Source organism: Lissotriton vulgaris, chromosome 7 (assembly GCF_964263255.1).
Source record: "Lissotriton vulgaris chromosome 7, aLisVul1.2, whole genome shotgun sequence".
NCBI classification, from domain to species: Eukaryota; Metazoa; Chordata; class Amphibia; order Caudata; family Salamandridae; genus Lissotriton; species Lissotriton vulgaris.
The window spans coordinates 1619178171-1619192820 of NC_141695.1; the positions used below are offsets into that span (position 1 = coordinate 1619178171).

At 41.8% G+C, this 14650-nt stretch overlaps 1 protein-coding gene across 1 annotated transcript in view; it reads right to left on the reverse strand.

The window, feature by feature from the left end:
• The window catches only part of STK4 (serine/threonine kinase 4), a 218867-nt gene that overhangs the window by 121606 nt on the left and 82611 nt on the right, over positions 1–14650 (reverse strand). Inside the window, exon 5 of the mRNA XM_086932548.1 lies at positions 7222–7386. Coding sequence (XP_086788674.1) covers positions 7222–7386 — 165 coding nt within the window. The remainder of the gene's footprint in view (positions 1–7221; positions 7387–14650) is intronic.

Sequence of the window (14650 nt, forward strand, 5' to 3'; positions counted from 1 at the left end):
GTATATAGCTATTAATTTGGGAAAATATATACATGGAAAAATTGGTATGGAAAACACCGATGTATTTCTGAAATTGGAACAAAATAGAGAGTTTAGAAATGTAGATATTTGCACATTTCCGAAATTGTAAGTACCCTTACTAGCAAAATATATGAGAGAAATACAGAGATGATATGTAAAGAAATGGTTACTGCTAAATTAATTTTTAGATGCGAGATGATGTTTTAACTGTCTGCTTTTATGACTTTAATGCCTAAAATCGAATAAAGCTCGTTTTGAACTTGAACTTGAGTACCCATACTAGAAGGAGAATTATAGGACCTTTTTCAAAATTATTTCTTTTTTACACATTGTCTTTCATTTGGAAGGCAGAAATGCATCGAAAGTCAATAGGTAATAGCAGTTGTTCTACAGTTCTGCGTTACCCCAAGTCTCTCGATAAGAATTGTACCTCACTTGTGTGGGTAGGCCTAGTGCCCGGGACAGGGAACAGCTCAAAACGCAACGTGGGCACACCACATTTTCTTAGAGAAAACTGACCCTTTTTTGTAAAGTGCCTAGCTGTAGATTGTGAACCCTAGCTCTACCCGCACATAGGGAAACCTAGCAAACCTGTACATGTTTGCAAACTAGACACCCAGGGGAATCCAGGATGGTGTGACTTGTCTGGCTCTCATCAGGTTCTGTTACCCAGATTCCCTAGCAAATCTCAAAATGTGTCCAAAAAAACACATTTTCCTCACATTTATGTGGTGGAAAGTTCTACAATCTGCGTTGATCCACAAAATTCCACCGACCCCACATTCCCCAACGTCTCCCGAGAAAAATGGTACCTCACTTCTGTGGGTAGTTCTAGTGCCTGCAACAGGAAATGTCCAAAACGGAACGTGGACACACCACATTTTCACAGTGAAAACTGACCCTTTTTTTACAAAGTGCCTAGCTGTGGATTATGAACCCTAGCTCTGCTGGCAAACAGGAAAACCTAGCAAACCTATACATTTGTGAAAACTAGACATCCAGGGGAATCCAGGATGGGGTGACTTGTCTGGCTCTCACCAGGTTCTGTTACCCAGAATCCCTTACAAACCTCAAAATGTGTGGGACTTCTACGGCATTCATTTTTTGTTTCATTTTCTGCCAGTTCTTTTTCTTTTGAGTGTCCAGGACTGTCATGGATGACCTTCCAAACAGTACCTTATGGTTTTCACAGCACTCTTCAGTCAGGATCTCCGACTCCTTCTCTGAAAATGTCATTGTTTAGGTTTCAACTGCATAGCGCTTGTGAAATCTCTTGTAATTAAAAAATAAAATCTTTAAATGGGCTTACAGCCCACCCACTACTTATCATTCGTAGGATTCGTGGCTACTCTCATTTTCTTGCTTCTCACTGGCCAGCAGCATCAGTGCCAAATCATTAGCTTTCACTTCCTCTTTCCTCAGCTGGTGACTGGACCTTGGACCAAGTACTGCTTCCGGCTGGCTGTCCTTCTACTGGCCATGCAGGTTTTTTTTATCATTCTTCCCCACACTCCACTGGCTGCGCGACTGGCAAAACAGTTAAAACTGCCTTTATGCCAGAGTGAAATCAAAAGAGAGAAACACGTCCTTTCTGATACGACTGGGAGGGACAGCATATATTACTTTACTATTACGAGGCTACAACTTGGAAAGACTGTGTGGGCGCCATGTTGGGGCCATAGGAGTATCACTCCATGTGCATAGTGTACGCATAGTTAGAGTTTTCCTGACTTTGTCAAGGACATCACCTCTGGATGTTTCTCTTTCTACCTCCAGCGCATTAGTTCCTCCACATTTTTCCCAGCTGTCTGACTGTATGACACACGATCTCTGTGTTTTACGAGTTTCACTGCTCTCTGCATGCCGGCAGACCCCAAGCGTCACCGGCAGGATGCCACCATGCACAGCTGCATCAGCACCCACAACGGGAACACTTCCATTGTTACTGTTACTTGCTAAGGACGCTGCCGCAATACCGGGTAAGAGGACAGGAATAAAGCTTACATTCAGCTTCACTATTGGATTCTTCTGGTATACATGTGCTCTTGTCTACCTTTAGGAAATTAAAAGTCCCCACCATAGGGTGGCAGTTTTCCAATCAGAAGCTTATCAGTAACTCCATTAAAATGTGTTGCTGCATTTGGCTCATGAATTAAAATCAATAATTTTCTCCAGAATACACCAATTTGTTAAATTAACTCCCAGCACTGGAAAACTGGTGTCCTGGTGACATAAAAAAGAAATACTATAATGCATGGTAAAATACCACATGGTAAACAGTTCTACTAAAAGGGCTTGAATGATCCTTACCTCTGCAGTGCTTTTCTGTGTGTGAACGTTCTGTGGGTGAAGACTGCATACTTAAGTTTTCACCTGCTACTTTCTGCCCCGTCCTACAACCCCAAGGGACATATGTGACTGGGATGACTGCTGATGGGAATCGATATAAATGGACAAGTAGTAGCACTATGACTAATAGACCTTAACGTTTACCTCTGAGAAGCAGATCTTGAACCCCCATCTGGTGGAGGAACAATTGCAGCATATGATATCAGACTGTCAATGCAGTTTACAGTCCTAATGATATTAGTGTCTTGATAACCAACATCTGCTTCCACCGTCAGGTAGTCCATAACAGAAACAAGACCCTGTGAAGTGAACCCCACAAAGAAGTATCTAGAATGTTAGGATGTTGGACCAAATATTGCTGTTGAGAATTATCTGGTCTCTGCACTTTGCTGTATTGGAAATCTGCGCTGTATAAAGTTTCTTGGTGTCCCTAATGAATTTGGTAATTTTTAGGTTTCACCTACACGGCGCTTGCACACTGCATGCAAAATATCTTGTGATAAAAAAAACATTCTTAAAGGGGCTTACAGCCTGTCCATTACTGCCCTTTACTTACCATTGGTTGGCTCCCACGTCACTCTTGTTTCTTTTCTTCCTGTTGGTCAGTGCCTCCTCCTGCCTCCAGTGTTGTGCTCAGCATCACATCTTTGCTTTGGATCTTAGACCAAGTACTGTTTCTTGCGGTCACTGTCTTTTCACTGCCTGCACACTTGTAACATACTTTTTTTTTTTTTTACTTTCCGGTGCCTGCATTCTGTAAGTTGCGTACCCGTCCCTACCACCACCTCCCTTCCATCGCTGCATGCCCCTTTCCCGCATGCCCCTTCCCTGGTCGCTGTTGGCCTGTTGCCAGCTACATTACACAAGGACACATTACTTTTTACAGGTGGGGGGGCTGAAGTGATTTGCCCAGAATATCAGGATGTTGAGCCAGCGCAGAGTCTTGAACCTGCTTCCCCAGCTCCCAATTTAGCAGTTCTGGTCGGAATACCACAGCATCTCCACGCTCAGGGTTCCAGCTAGCTACACTTTGGCACGCTGGTAAATGCAATGGCAATGGCATTTGTGCAAGAATATAAACTACATATTAACTATAGGGAAATTAATGTTAACTTGTTTGTACATGCATAGCTTACAGTAAAAGAAATAGGTGCTATGACATGGTCTGGCCACATCACATCACTTTAATGTTTTATTTTAAGCTATGTGGTACAGCAGCTTGCACAGCTGCTTTGCCAATGCTTGTCTTTTTCTGCCTCCTGCATCCTCTTCGCCACTTTGGCTGGCCATACGTGTGGATGGACTTTCTTTAGGGGTTTTGATAGCTGTGCTGGAAATGGCAGCTGCACTTCACCACCATTCCTCATCTACTCGGACGAGGCACTTCCTAGTTCACAGGTGATTGATTACCCATGACCAGGAAGTGTTTTTTCTCCTTTTGCGGCCGCAACCTATGACTCTAGTCACAATTTTGGAAATTGCTAATACCGGTTTCCAAAATTGTGACGCCACTTAGTAGCGACTCACAATTTGTGGCCTCAAATTGTACATACATAAAGAATTGTGATTTCCTCATTGCAATTCGCAGACATACACAGTTAGGAAATCACAATTCCTTGCATTCGTAGATCTAGCCCTTAAACATGTGCTTCTAATGGACTACATAAGCATGAGCGTGTGCACAAACATACTCCTCCACATTGGGTCTCGCCATCACAGACAGTTTTACTTACTCAGTTATTCTACACAAATGTCAACATTATATGTTTTAATGCTCAGAAGAACGCAATACAGATACATAACTATAAGCCTATGAATGAGTACAAATGTTGTGATCACATTATGAAAAATTAGAGGTCACTCTAGCATGTAACAAAACTTAGAGCACGGGCTCTACTAGGAACACATTCAGTTCCTGAAGAAGAGCTACTCACACATCTGACTGAGTACTCACACTGAGCTGGCGTACAGGAACACTCGAACAAAATAGTATGCTTTAACGCATTTAGAAATGTAACTACTGCACTCAGCAACAGAAGGGAAGCACAAGAGGGACAAACTCTTTCCAGTGCATCAAATGAGGCACCAATTCCCAGGTAAGGAGGATAAAAAAGGGGGAAGGAATAGAAACAAAAGAGATTATGGTTTTCTCCTTTCACCTTCTGTGGACAAATGAGACGGTACCAGAGCTGTGCACTGAATCAGGATATCCAAAGCTGTTTTTGGAACACAAAGTTAGTACATGAACATAGGTTACTGTACCTAGGCATACGAGACAATAAGAGGCTTTTAAGCAGAGATTGGAACTTTTCTCAGCTGTGGCCAGATACAGTGATACATGGTCTTATGATTTTAAAGCCTTAGTGTAAGGGGTGGTAATTAAGAATTTGAGGCAATTCAGGGGTGTATCATGATTGACCCTTGGTGTACGAGGTTGTGAATGGCAATATAAAACAGTACTAGTCAACATGTTTCAGTACTAGAAAGTGCACAATAAAAACAAGCTTTTATTTGAAAACAAAGTTGGTGTACTTTCAAACGAAAGCTGAAACAAAGTTAGTGTATTTGCTTTAAACAACAAACTGATGATGAGATTATTCTTTCCTGATTTTGCCTCAAAATTACTTTTTATTTTGTCTTATTTATTAAAAAAGTAAAGGTGGTACTTAAGGAGACAAAGAACAGATCCTTAGAAAAGGACAATCTAATGTTTGGAACCAAACCAATGCATTGCCCCCATGTATTTAAATAGGATGCTAGAGTGCCATGCTGGAGCCGAATATAGGTCTTTTTCCTGCATGGAATCACAACGCGGTCGTTACAACGACCGCATTGTGATTTAGCATTCCATTACTCCGCAAGTCGGAACAACGACTTGCAGAGGAGGGGCGCTGGATGTTGGAATAGTAAAATTTACTATTCCAACTCCAGTCTGTGCAGACACGAAGGAAGGTGTTGGATTTTAGATCCAACACCTCCCCCCCCCAGTCGTTGTTCCAACTTGAGGAGTAATGGTATGCAGAATCACAACTCAGTCGTTGTAACGACCGCTTTGTCATTCCATGCGGGGAAAAATTTTAGTCATGAACGTTGTTTACCGCTGGAGCCACTTATCGCTGCTCTGCCACATATTTTATGACTTCCATGGTCCAGAAGAAAGACTCTAGACGGCCTTGATTTTGTTCTCGATGGTGTATGAGAAGAATGCCGTCTGGCCGAATAAGATAAATGTAACCTCTGGGATAAGCCTGCTGTCTGTACTGATATGGTTTCTATACATTAAGAGCATCCTGCTCTCTCTGCCTTTAAGTTCTGTCGAACCTGAGGAATAGCCTTATTGTCCTGTAGTGCCTGGGTTCTTTATTTGTAAATCTTATGAGTGACAACGAGATCCTCAGTAATATTATATTACAATCTAATTAGCAGTGGCAGAGTGGGGAAAATGAACAGAAAAACTTTATATACTTTAAAAACAATAGGAAGCCACTTCAAATTTCATGAATAAATTATCGGAACTTAATTGTTAAACCTAATACTTGAGTGTCTCCGACAAGTGGGCTGAAAAGGTTTTATTTGCTTTTATACATTTCCAAACTATGTTTCTATAAGACCACTTCCCCTACCAAGCACACACCTATAGGGTGCCATGCTGGTGCCTGTCACTTGATTAATACGATGAGGCATTTATGCAAAACCAAGTTAAAGTTTACCTATCCACCATTCGTGTACACAAAGTTTCAGATAAACCTCAGGTTTTCAGATTTGCCTAGGTACACTGTGGTAGTTAGTTTTAATAGATACTCCTATAATTATTCAAACCTACTGCACACTCACAACAACATAAAGAAAACAGAATTACATCCCCAAAACTTTACAGGAAATAGATCATAGTATAATACATTCAATGACTTCACACCAAGCAGTCCATTCTAGACGCTTACCCAATACCTCCATTTGATTTTTGTTCCCTTGTCCTTATTGTGTGTGTTTTCAGCAGTACTTTCCTTTATTTTGATATTTTACTGCAAGTAATTACTGTGCAATTAAGGGAATATACACTATTATTCCTGGGTCTCGAGAGACTGGCTTGCTCAGTTTCCCTATGCTCAGGGGACAACAGATGTTCAATGAGAGAAGCCCAACTGCACTGCGGGGAATACCATGGCAGGCAGGTGGCTTCTTCTGGGACCATTCCTCTGTGGACCAGCAGTTACTACATGCAGCCAGGAGCTTTATGGACACCTTGCCTGTCAACTGCATGAACACAGTGCTCATCTTGCTTTGCTGGAGGACTGAGTCAAGAGGGCAGAGGTGTGAATCGGGGACTTTTAGTTCAAAGGGCATCAATTTAAACCTGTAGACTAGATGGCTGCAGGACAGCTGGAAAAGCTATGACCCAGAATAATGATTGTATGTACTACTGTTCAAGAAAGTGTAGATTCAGTTCAAGAAATGGAGGTAGGCATTACCACATAAGACGTGCATACATTTAGGTAGGTTCCTATCCCAAATACGAGGTTAGCGGGAATTTACTCTGTGGTACTGGAACATGGTTATATAAATGTGCGTATCTGTTTCAAAATTATTCCATTAATAATAAATTATTCTGTGTTTTTTTGTTCTGTATTTATAATGGGGGTGTTTACAGCAAAGATTAAGAAGCATAATACGGGCCTCTTAATAGAACCCAGACGTTCTTAAACTTTTGAAAAGGAAATTGCTATTTACTAAAATAGTTTACGAGAGAAAGTGCTGACCATGTGCTCTCATTGCCCCTAGCAATGAACAAATATTAGTCTACGTATGAGAGCTAAGAAGAGAGTACCAAACTAAAATAGTAGCAATCCTTACCGTAAGCTGACCAGCCACCCCAAAATCTGCAAGTTTGGCATGGCCCTCTGTATTCAGCAAAATATTGCCAGCTTTAATATCCCGGTGTATTTTTCGCATAAAATGGAGGTATTCTAGTCCTTTAAGGGTTGACTGAAATATTGCAGCAATTTCTTCTTCCGTTAACTGAGAAGTACAAGAAAACAAAGAAAACACAATTATTTGACAACGAAACTTATAAACAAAAATTCTAGTTAGTAGAAGTGTAAACCTACTCGAGAAAGGGAGATACAGAATTACTTGGGTAAATTCGAAGGAACTCAGGAGAAACAAGTGCTGTACATTTTAATACACAAAAACCTTCAGAAAAATGTACAAGAGACTGGAAGCAGTAACTTGATTAAAGTGTGGGCGACACATTTTGTGTATAATCCGTGTATTTCTTAAAATCCTATAGATTTTGGAAAATCATAAACAGTCTTTGTACCAAGGGAAAAAGTGAGAGTGCAGAGCTTGTTCGAGGCAGATGACAAGCCTAGGTACATAAGGAGGTTATTAGAAAACCCTTCTACTAACCCTCTCCCATTTATTTCCCAGAAGTCACATTTTTATACACATGTATTTATTTTCTAAGACGAGAGACTGGGGATCTTGAAGGTCAGCATGCATCACAATAAGAAACACAGAACACATTAACACCAAGGATGCTATGAGGGCACACAAGGGTAAATACAGGTGTGTGTAGCTCAACTACAGTTGTAAGTACCAGTGGATGAGAAAAATAGTGGAAAAAGCTAAATGGAACAGAAATAAATCATGTTTCATATTTACCACTATAGATTTTCAGCACGTATTTGTTTTATGCTAGATTCACACTATGAACATTGCTATGCAGTCTAGTGGTTGGATCTGCAACTGACAGAATTGTTTAAAAAGAACTGTAGCTGTTGATCAGGGACGTGTAGGTTTTAATAGTCCCTAGGCTATAACGTTAATCAGAAACCCATTAAGAACCGCATTTCAGTACAGTCCTTGGAAAATTCGTATGTGGGTTTACTTACTGGCTTTTAGTGGTGACCTGTAAAGATCACATCCTGAAGTCAAAGCATCATGTGCTTGGCCTGAGTAAATCCCATTATTTCACCTCCCTGGAAATACCATTACGAGGAGTGGCATTAAATCTGGGGACGGGGACAAAAAATGTATCGCAAGATTTTGGGGAATAGCATATAGGAGGTAGACTAACTGTTTTAATTCTAGGACGTTTCTCCCCAGTTTTCCACCTGTAGACTACCTGCCTGCAGCTCTCAGGGTGGAATATTACTCATCGGCATTAATCCTGCTAAATTTATAATTCCGATGAGTCTGGTAATTGCAATGACTGAGTCCATTAAAAATAACAGGCTACTCTTAATGAAGGCCAAAGTCAGGGGTTGTAATTGAATAGCACTGATTGCAAGTTTGTTCTTCAGGTATGTGACTAGTATTTTTCTGCAGCAAGATCTTCTATGGTCTGCCTAGTTAGGGAGAAATTACAACAGCTAATACTACTGGAGGATGTGTGAAAGGGGACCAAGTTGTAAAAATACTACAGACACCAGCCCATGGGCACCCAAACACACTAAAATACCACCACACTAAGAAGAAACGCAGTGTAATTCCAACCCAAACGGATAATATGCCAAATCCATTGAAGTCGGTACCCCCTGGATCCGCAAAGTCTGATACTTTACCTTCTCGCAAAGAGTTATATGGGGAGTTCTTGGCACAGGTCAGTGAATGGACTGCTGACCTTCTTGATACCAAGACCTCAGGCTTGTGTGCTCACCTGGGGCCCGTCAGGGCGAAACTTGCTGACTTAGAAGTGAATATAGTTAAGGGCCCTGAGAGAGGGTGTGGCCTGCCATTGGGGCTTTGGCCCTCCACTACTGGAGCAAAATCAACCATCCCGTAACAGTGGGGGCTCCTTCCTCCCACACAGGTGGGAGATCGACCCTGTATTGGCTAGTCCTTCCACTAAGTACCCTAATCCAGTTAGCAGTCCACTTGTATCCCCTGCCCAGAAGGGCATGACCCCGAAAAGTGACTCCCACTGCGACTTACTGCCTGCGACATGACCTTACGTGATTGTATTAGCGAACGTCCCGTGGCTATGTCCCGAAGTTAAAAAGTCTGCAGTAGATCTTAGTAACAAGAGCACACATTGGATCCACAAGAACATGAGGAGCTGAGGTAATATTCACCCTGAGGTCCTTATGGCAAGACGAGAGGGCTGGACTGGGAAGATGAGCAAAGAGTTCATTGGGGACTGTCTTCATTAGCTTCAGAAATCCCAGGGTGGCAGGAGATCTTCTTTGGGCCTCAAAGCAGGGGCATGTCAGACCTGCAAATGTTGAGATTCTGCCCAATGGATACTTCTAGAGAAAATTGGTTACTAACTGGAGTGTTAGGAGAAGTTCCTCCTGCATAAAGCCCGCCCTACCATAATCTTAACATTCCCGTCTAAAATCGTTTCTCTACACTAGATGAATTGTCTGAGATAGACTGACAGTTTGTTCCTTATGAGGCCAAGAAGACCTATGCCGAGGAGGCCAGTAGGGATACGCTCTCCTTAGGACCTAGCCACTGTCTATCCCACGATCTCCCATACCCAGAGGGCAAGCCAAAAATAAACGTTACTGATTCTACTGTGTTGCACTGCAAAGGCGATATTGCTACTACTGAGAGTCACGGCTAAGTGATTAGGATCCTTTTATGGAATACTAATGGCCAGGCAAGCAGGGTGGGTTGTGAGGAATAGGTTAACTTCATAGGGGACTATGATACCATTTTCTTCCAAGAAACTTGGCCTACGGAAACCATAAGCCTGGATGGTTATTGCTCCCAGATAGTCCCTGCAGTGCCTTCTTTGTTTGGTGGTGCCACAGCAGGCATATGTCCTGGATCAAAGTCATTCTGGACTGTAAATTCAGCCTGGTTACCTCTGGTTGCACTTTATTTCAAGCACTTTTTATTACGTGGCCTAATGGTTTAAATGTTGTTTTTACAAATGTTTCTACTGGGTATTTTGATATGGACATTACTGCCAATTTTAACAGGTTATATGATTTTATTTGTGGTCTGGAAGTCAAATATGCAAATTTGCACAAAGGATGTGATATTATTCTAAGGAGGATTTTAACGCCAAACTTGTGATCTCTTTGCCGGTTAATGAGTGCAAGATGTCAGACAATAATGGTACAGGACTTGATTGTTGCCCCGGGGACCAGTGTGGGAAAATACTTCATCTGATTAAGGTTTTTGACCTTACTAATGTAACTCAACTAAGGGATCCTAATTATCATTCTAAGGACACTTTTGAAAAGGATAAATACTCTTCTACAATTGACTATATTTTAGTAACCCGGGATCTGTTATTCATAATGCCTAGGGCAGCCTTCGTTATTAATGCATATAGTAACCACAATTCCAAAAGCCTAGATTTAGGTCTCCCCGGGAGAGGTGAGCAGGGGTGGGGTGGAGAGAGAGAGCCAAGCCGGAGGCCACTGACCCACTAATGGTCAAATTACAAGGTCTGCGCCTCGCATAGAGAAAAGATGATATGACCCTGAACCCAATGGTCTACCCATGGATCTGTATAAAGCCTCACATGAATTATGGGCCTTTCTCCTATGTAGTTGTTTCAAAGCTATTTGTAAGGTGGGACTCCCACAGTCATCTCACACTGTTGTTATTGTGCCGATTTTTAAGAAGGGCAACCCCCAATTACCGGAGTGCTATCGCCCAATATCCCTGCTGGATTCTGCTGTGAAGTTGGCAGAGAGGGCCATTTTGGAGCATATCCGTACTTGGTTGAGGGAGAGCAACATGCTATCGGAGGTGCAGTATGGCTTCTGGGAGGGGCTAGGCACGCTGGAGAAATTTTTAAACCTACACTTGTTAGTCTGAAAGTACATTGTTGCTAAGTAGGGTAGTGTTTGCCTGGCATTCATGGATCTATCCTGGGCCTCCAATAGCGTAGTTAGGGCTAAACTTTGGGGGATCTTAGTTGACTTAGGTGCCTAGAACAATTTGGTTCAGTTTTTTAGAGTGCTTCATCATGATCTGTCAGTTTCTGTCAGGTACACCCCCTCAGGTGTGACCAAAGCTTACGAAAGGACATTGGTTTGACTCGTCTATATTACATAGATTTTAACCTTAGCTAATTATTATGTAATATGTGTTTTTCTCATGCTTTTACGATTTTTAACGAAATCAAATAAAAGTAATACTTACCTACCTACCTTACCCCCTCAGGTGAACCGGCTTTAAGCTAGGCAGAGTGGTGTGCAAGGGCTTTGTACTGACCTCCCTATTGTTTCTTTTGTATATTAATGGCCTAGCTACGGTCCTAACTAATGTGGTCTTGGATGCACCCTCAATCGGTAGGCAAAAGGAACCAGTACTCTTATATGCAGACAATGTGGTTTTACAACTCTTTAGAACTGCCAATTACCTAAATGCCCTATTCAAGATTTTGTTTCTTTCATGGGGTCATTGGGCTTGGTTATTAACTATGCAAACGCATATATAATGGTCTGCAAGCCTAGACAGTATATGATGCAGGTAATATTTTTAAAAGGCCAACCAGTGGCCCAGACCCAGGATATTTCATACTTGGGTGTAGTCATGAGTGCTAAGGGCAATTGGGAAACCTGCATTGCTAGTGTGGGCCAGGAAGTTTTACGGTTGGGGGACATATTTTAATTTGACCAAACACATCGGGAAATAACTCTTTGACCCCTCACCCCCCAAACCCTTTTGGATATCTACAAGAGAAAGTGTCTCCCAGTTCCTACAGATAGGTCAGGTACCTGGCGATATTGTAATATATGCTCCCTTCAGGGTGAGCAAAACAGGGTGCTTCGGCGAATTCTGGGTGTCCCCCCCCCTGCCTGCTCTATTTTTGTATGCCCCAGGAGCTGTGAATGGAATATAGAGAGGATATTATCAAGTTGCCCCCCCTGCTCTGTGGCGCTTGATCTGGGCAAGTCCACATGCCTCACTTAATAGAGATATTATGGAAGATTGCGCCTTTTGTGTGAGAAAGCCCTGAAAATCCCTTGGTTCATCTATGTTGGGGCAGAACTAGTGAAGCTGGGACCCTTTTACTAACCCAAGTTCTATAACTAAACCGGACTTGCCCTGGGTTAAAGCTGCTTTTAAGTTAAGGATGAAAGTGGGTAGGGAGCAATTAGAATTAAGCATCCAATTGTTAGTGAGTATTTGGACCTCCATAGTTTGTTAAACATGGAATCATATTTGGTATGGATCGATGGGTCCTGGGATAGACTAGCATTACCCAGGGCTAGGTTAGGATTTGTGAAGTGGCACCTTGGGTTTCCCCTTGGTCAATTTGATGTATCTAAAGTTTTAATTTGCCCTGTGACCAATCTTCCTCACAAAGCCAGATGCATTTAATCTTTTCTGCCAATTTTACCTTGTTTTTACCAGAAGGGTTTTAATTCCTATTATTAATTCACAGGGTATCAGAAGTCCCAGAATAGCTTTGGCTTAGCTGCAGCAATTAAATACGCCATCCAGCTGTATCAAAATGTGTTTCTTTCTGAAATGTGCCCTACATAGAGGGAAATCATTGTTTTAATGGGATGGAACAATTCAAGGGGATCGATAGTTTCGGTTTAGGAAAAAATTATTTGTGGCAGCTGATAATCTCTACTGAACTGTGACATGGTTGAGTATGTGGCTTCATTCAAGGGTTGCTTACTATAACTTTTCTGTTATTCGATTTTCGGAACTTTTCCTGTAACTAGTTGCCTCGGCTTGAGGGACAGAAATGGATATAAAACACACGAAAGGTACCAGAAGTCTGAGTTCGTTGGAACCTATAACGTGTCCCCTCTGGAAGACAAAACCAACAGGTTAATGTACAAGAAAAACATTACAAAGGCGTTAATGTGGAGACACACAGGAGAAAAAGACTAGAGAAAGTCCCCATCAGCCCACTCAATAGCGGAACTTCGTCATCTGGGTTGTGTGATTGAGATAGTGGTATCCAGTATGCCCTTCCTCAGGACGGACCCGGGGCTAGCAAAACTTGGACCACATGGTTGACCCTCAACCATAGAAGATGATCGAGTGCAGGCTGTAAGGGCAAAGTTGCAGTTCTCGAAATTTGTGAAAAAAGAAAAGAAAAGGAAAAGAATTGTAATCCAAGTGTTCTAAAAATACCTATCTTGATGTCATAAGAAAAACTTTATTGGGTCTGTCCATCAAGGTGGTATGGTTAAAAGCAGAGTGATAATAGCATGCAAGGAATTGCTATTTACCATGAGTGTAAACTGGTCAACATGTTTCAGCCTTTATAGGCTTTCGTCAGGACCTATGATGCACTACTGCAACACTTACTTTATATACTGTGAAAGACAATCTACAGAGCAAATCCAATTTCTCAAATGAAAAATTGGTATATCTTCTCCTGTGTGAGCAATAAGGAAACAAAAAACAAAAACAATAGTCAAAGTTGGAGTGTCCTTAGGACTATCATGTGTATTCATAAAGTGTTTCGTCACATGATGTTCAACTCACCCAAATTGTAGGGAGGAAACACCTCACCTCACCTGGCGTCCGCTCAGGGTAAAGGAGGCCACTTACTAAAAAATAGAGCATTGGTTGTAATTCATCTTAAAATATGGACTTAATAGTCCAGATGGTATTTCAACAGTGACACAAGAGAGGCAGGTCAGGAGGTCAAAAGCAGGATGACATTGCTGACATACAGGTGAAGTTAACTCATCACAAGGCAGTTAGCAGCTTGCCTAGATTAGAGCCGCAAACTGAGTCTGACCAAGCAGCGGTAAATTTACCTTTCAAGACAAGTACTTCTCTAGTAGTCATTAATTCTATCCATTAAAATCTAGATCAGCTTACCCCACTCGGTATGATATTATTAGATGCAGAAAAAGCATTTGACCGGGTGGGGTGGGGTTTTTTGTGGGCAGTTTTACAGGCATTTGGTATTAAGGGTCAACTGTTACGATGGATTCAATCAATATATGATAACCCTATGGGTAAGATCTCGTATATGGGGAAATGTTCCTCTTTGTTTTCTATTAAAAGGGGGACAAGGCAGGGGTGTCCTTTATCACCCCTGCTTTTCGCTTTAGCGATAGAACCTTTTTTAATTGCACTTCAACGCCAAGCCTTAATTTGTCCTTTTATTAATGGCTCAAATAAATTAGATATCACTGTATATGCTGACGATATTGCCGTTTTTTCCCCAGATGTTGCTAAAACCATGAAAGGCATTTTAATAGAAGCAGGTATATACGGCTCTGTTTCTGGGTACAGACTTAATACCACAAAAACTCAGGTTGTTATGAACTATCAGCCAATTGCCCCTATTTTTGGAACAAGCTGCGCAGCTACCTACCTAGGTGTTAAAATCTCC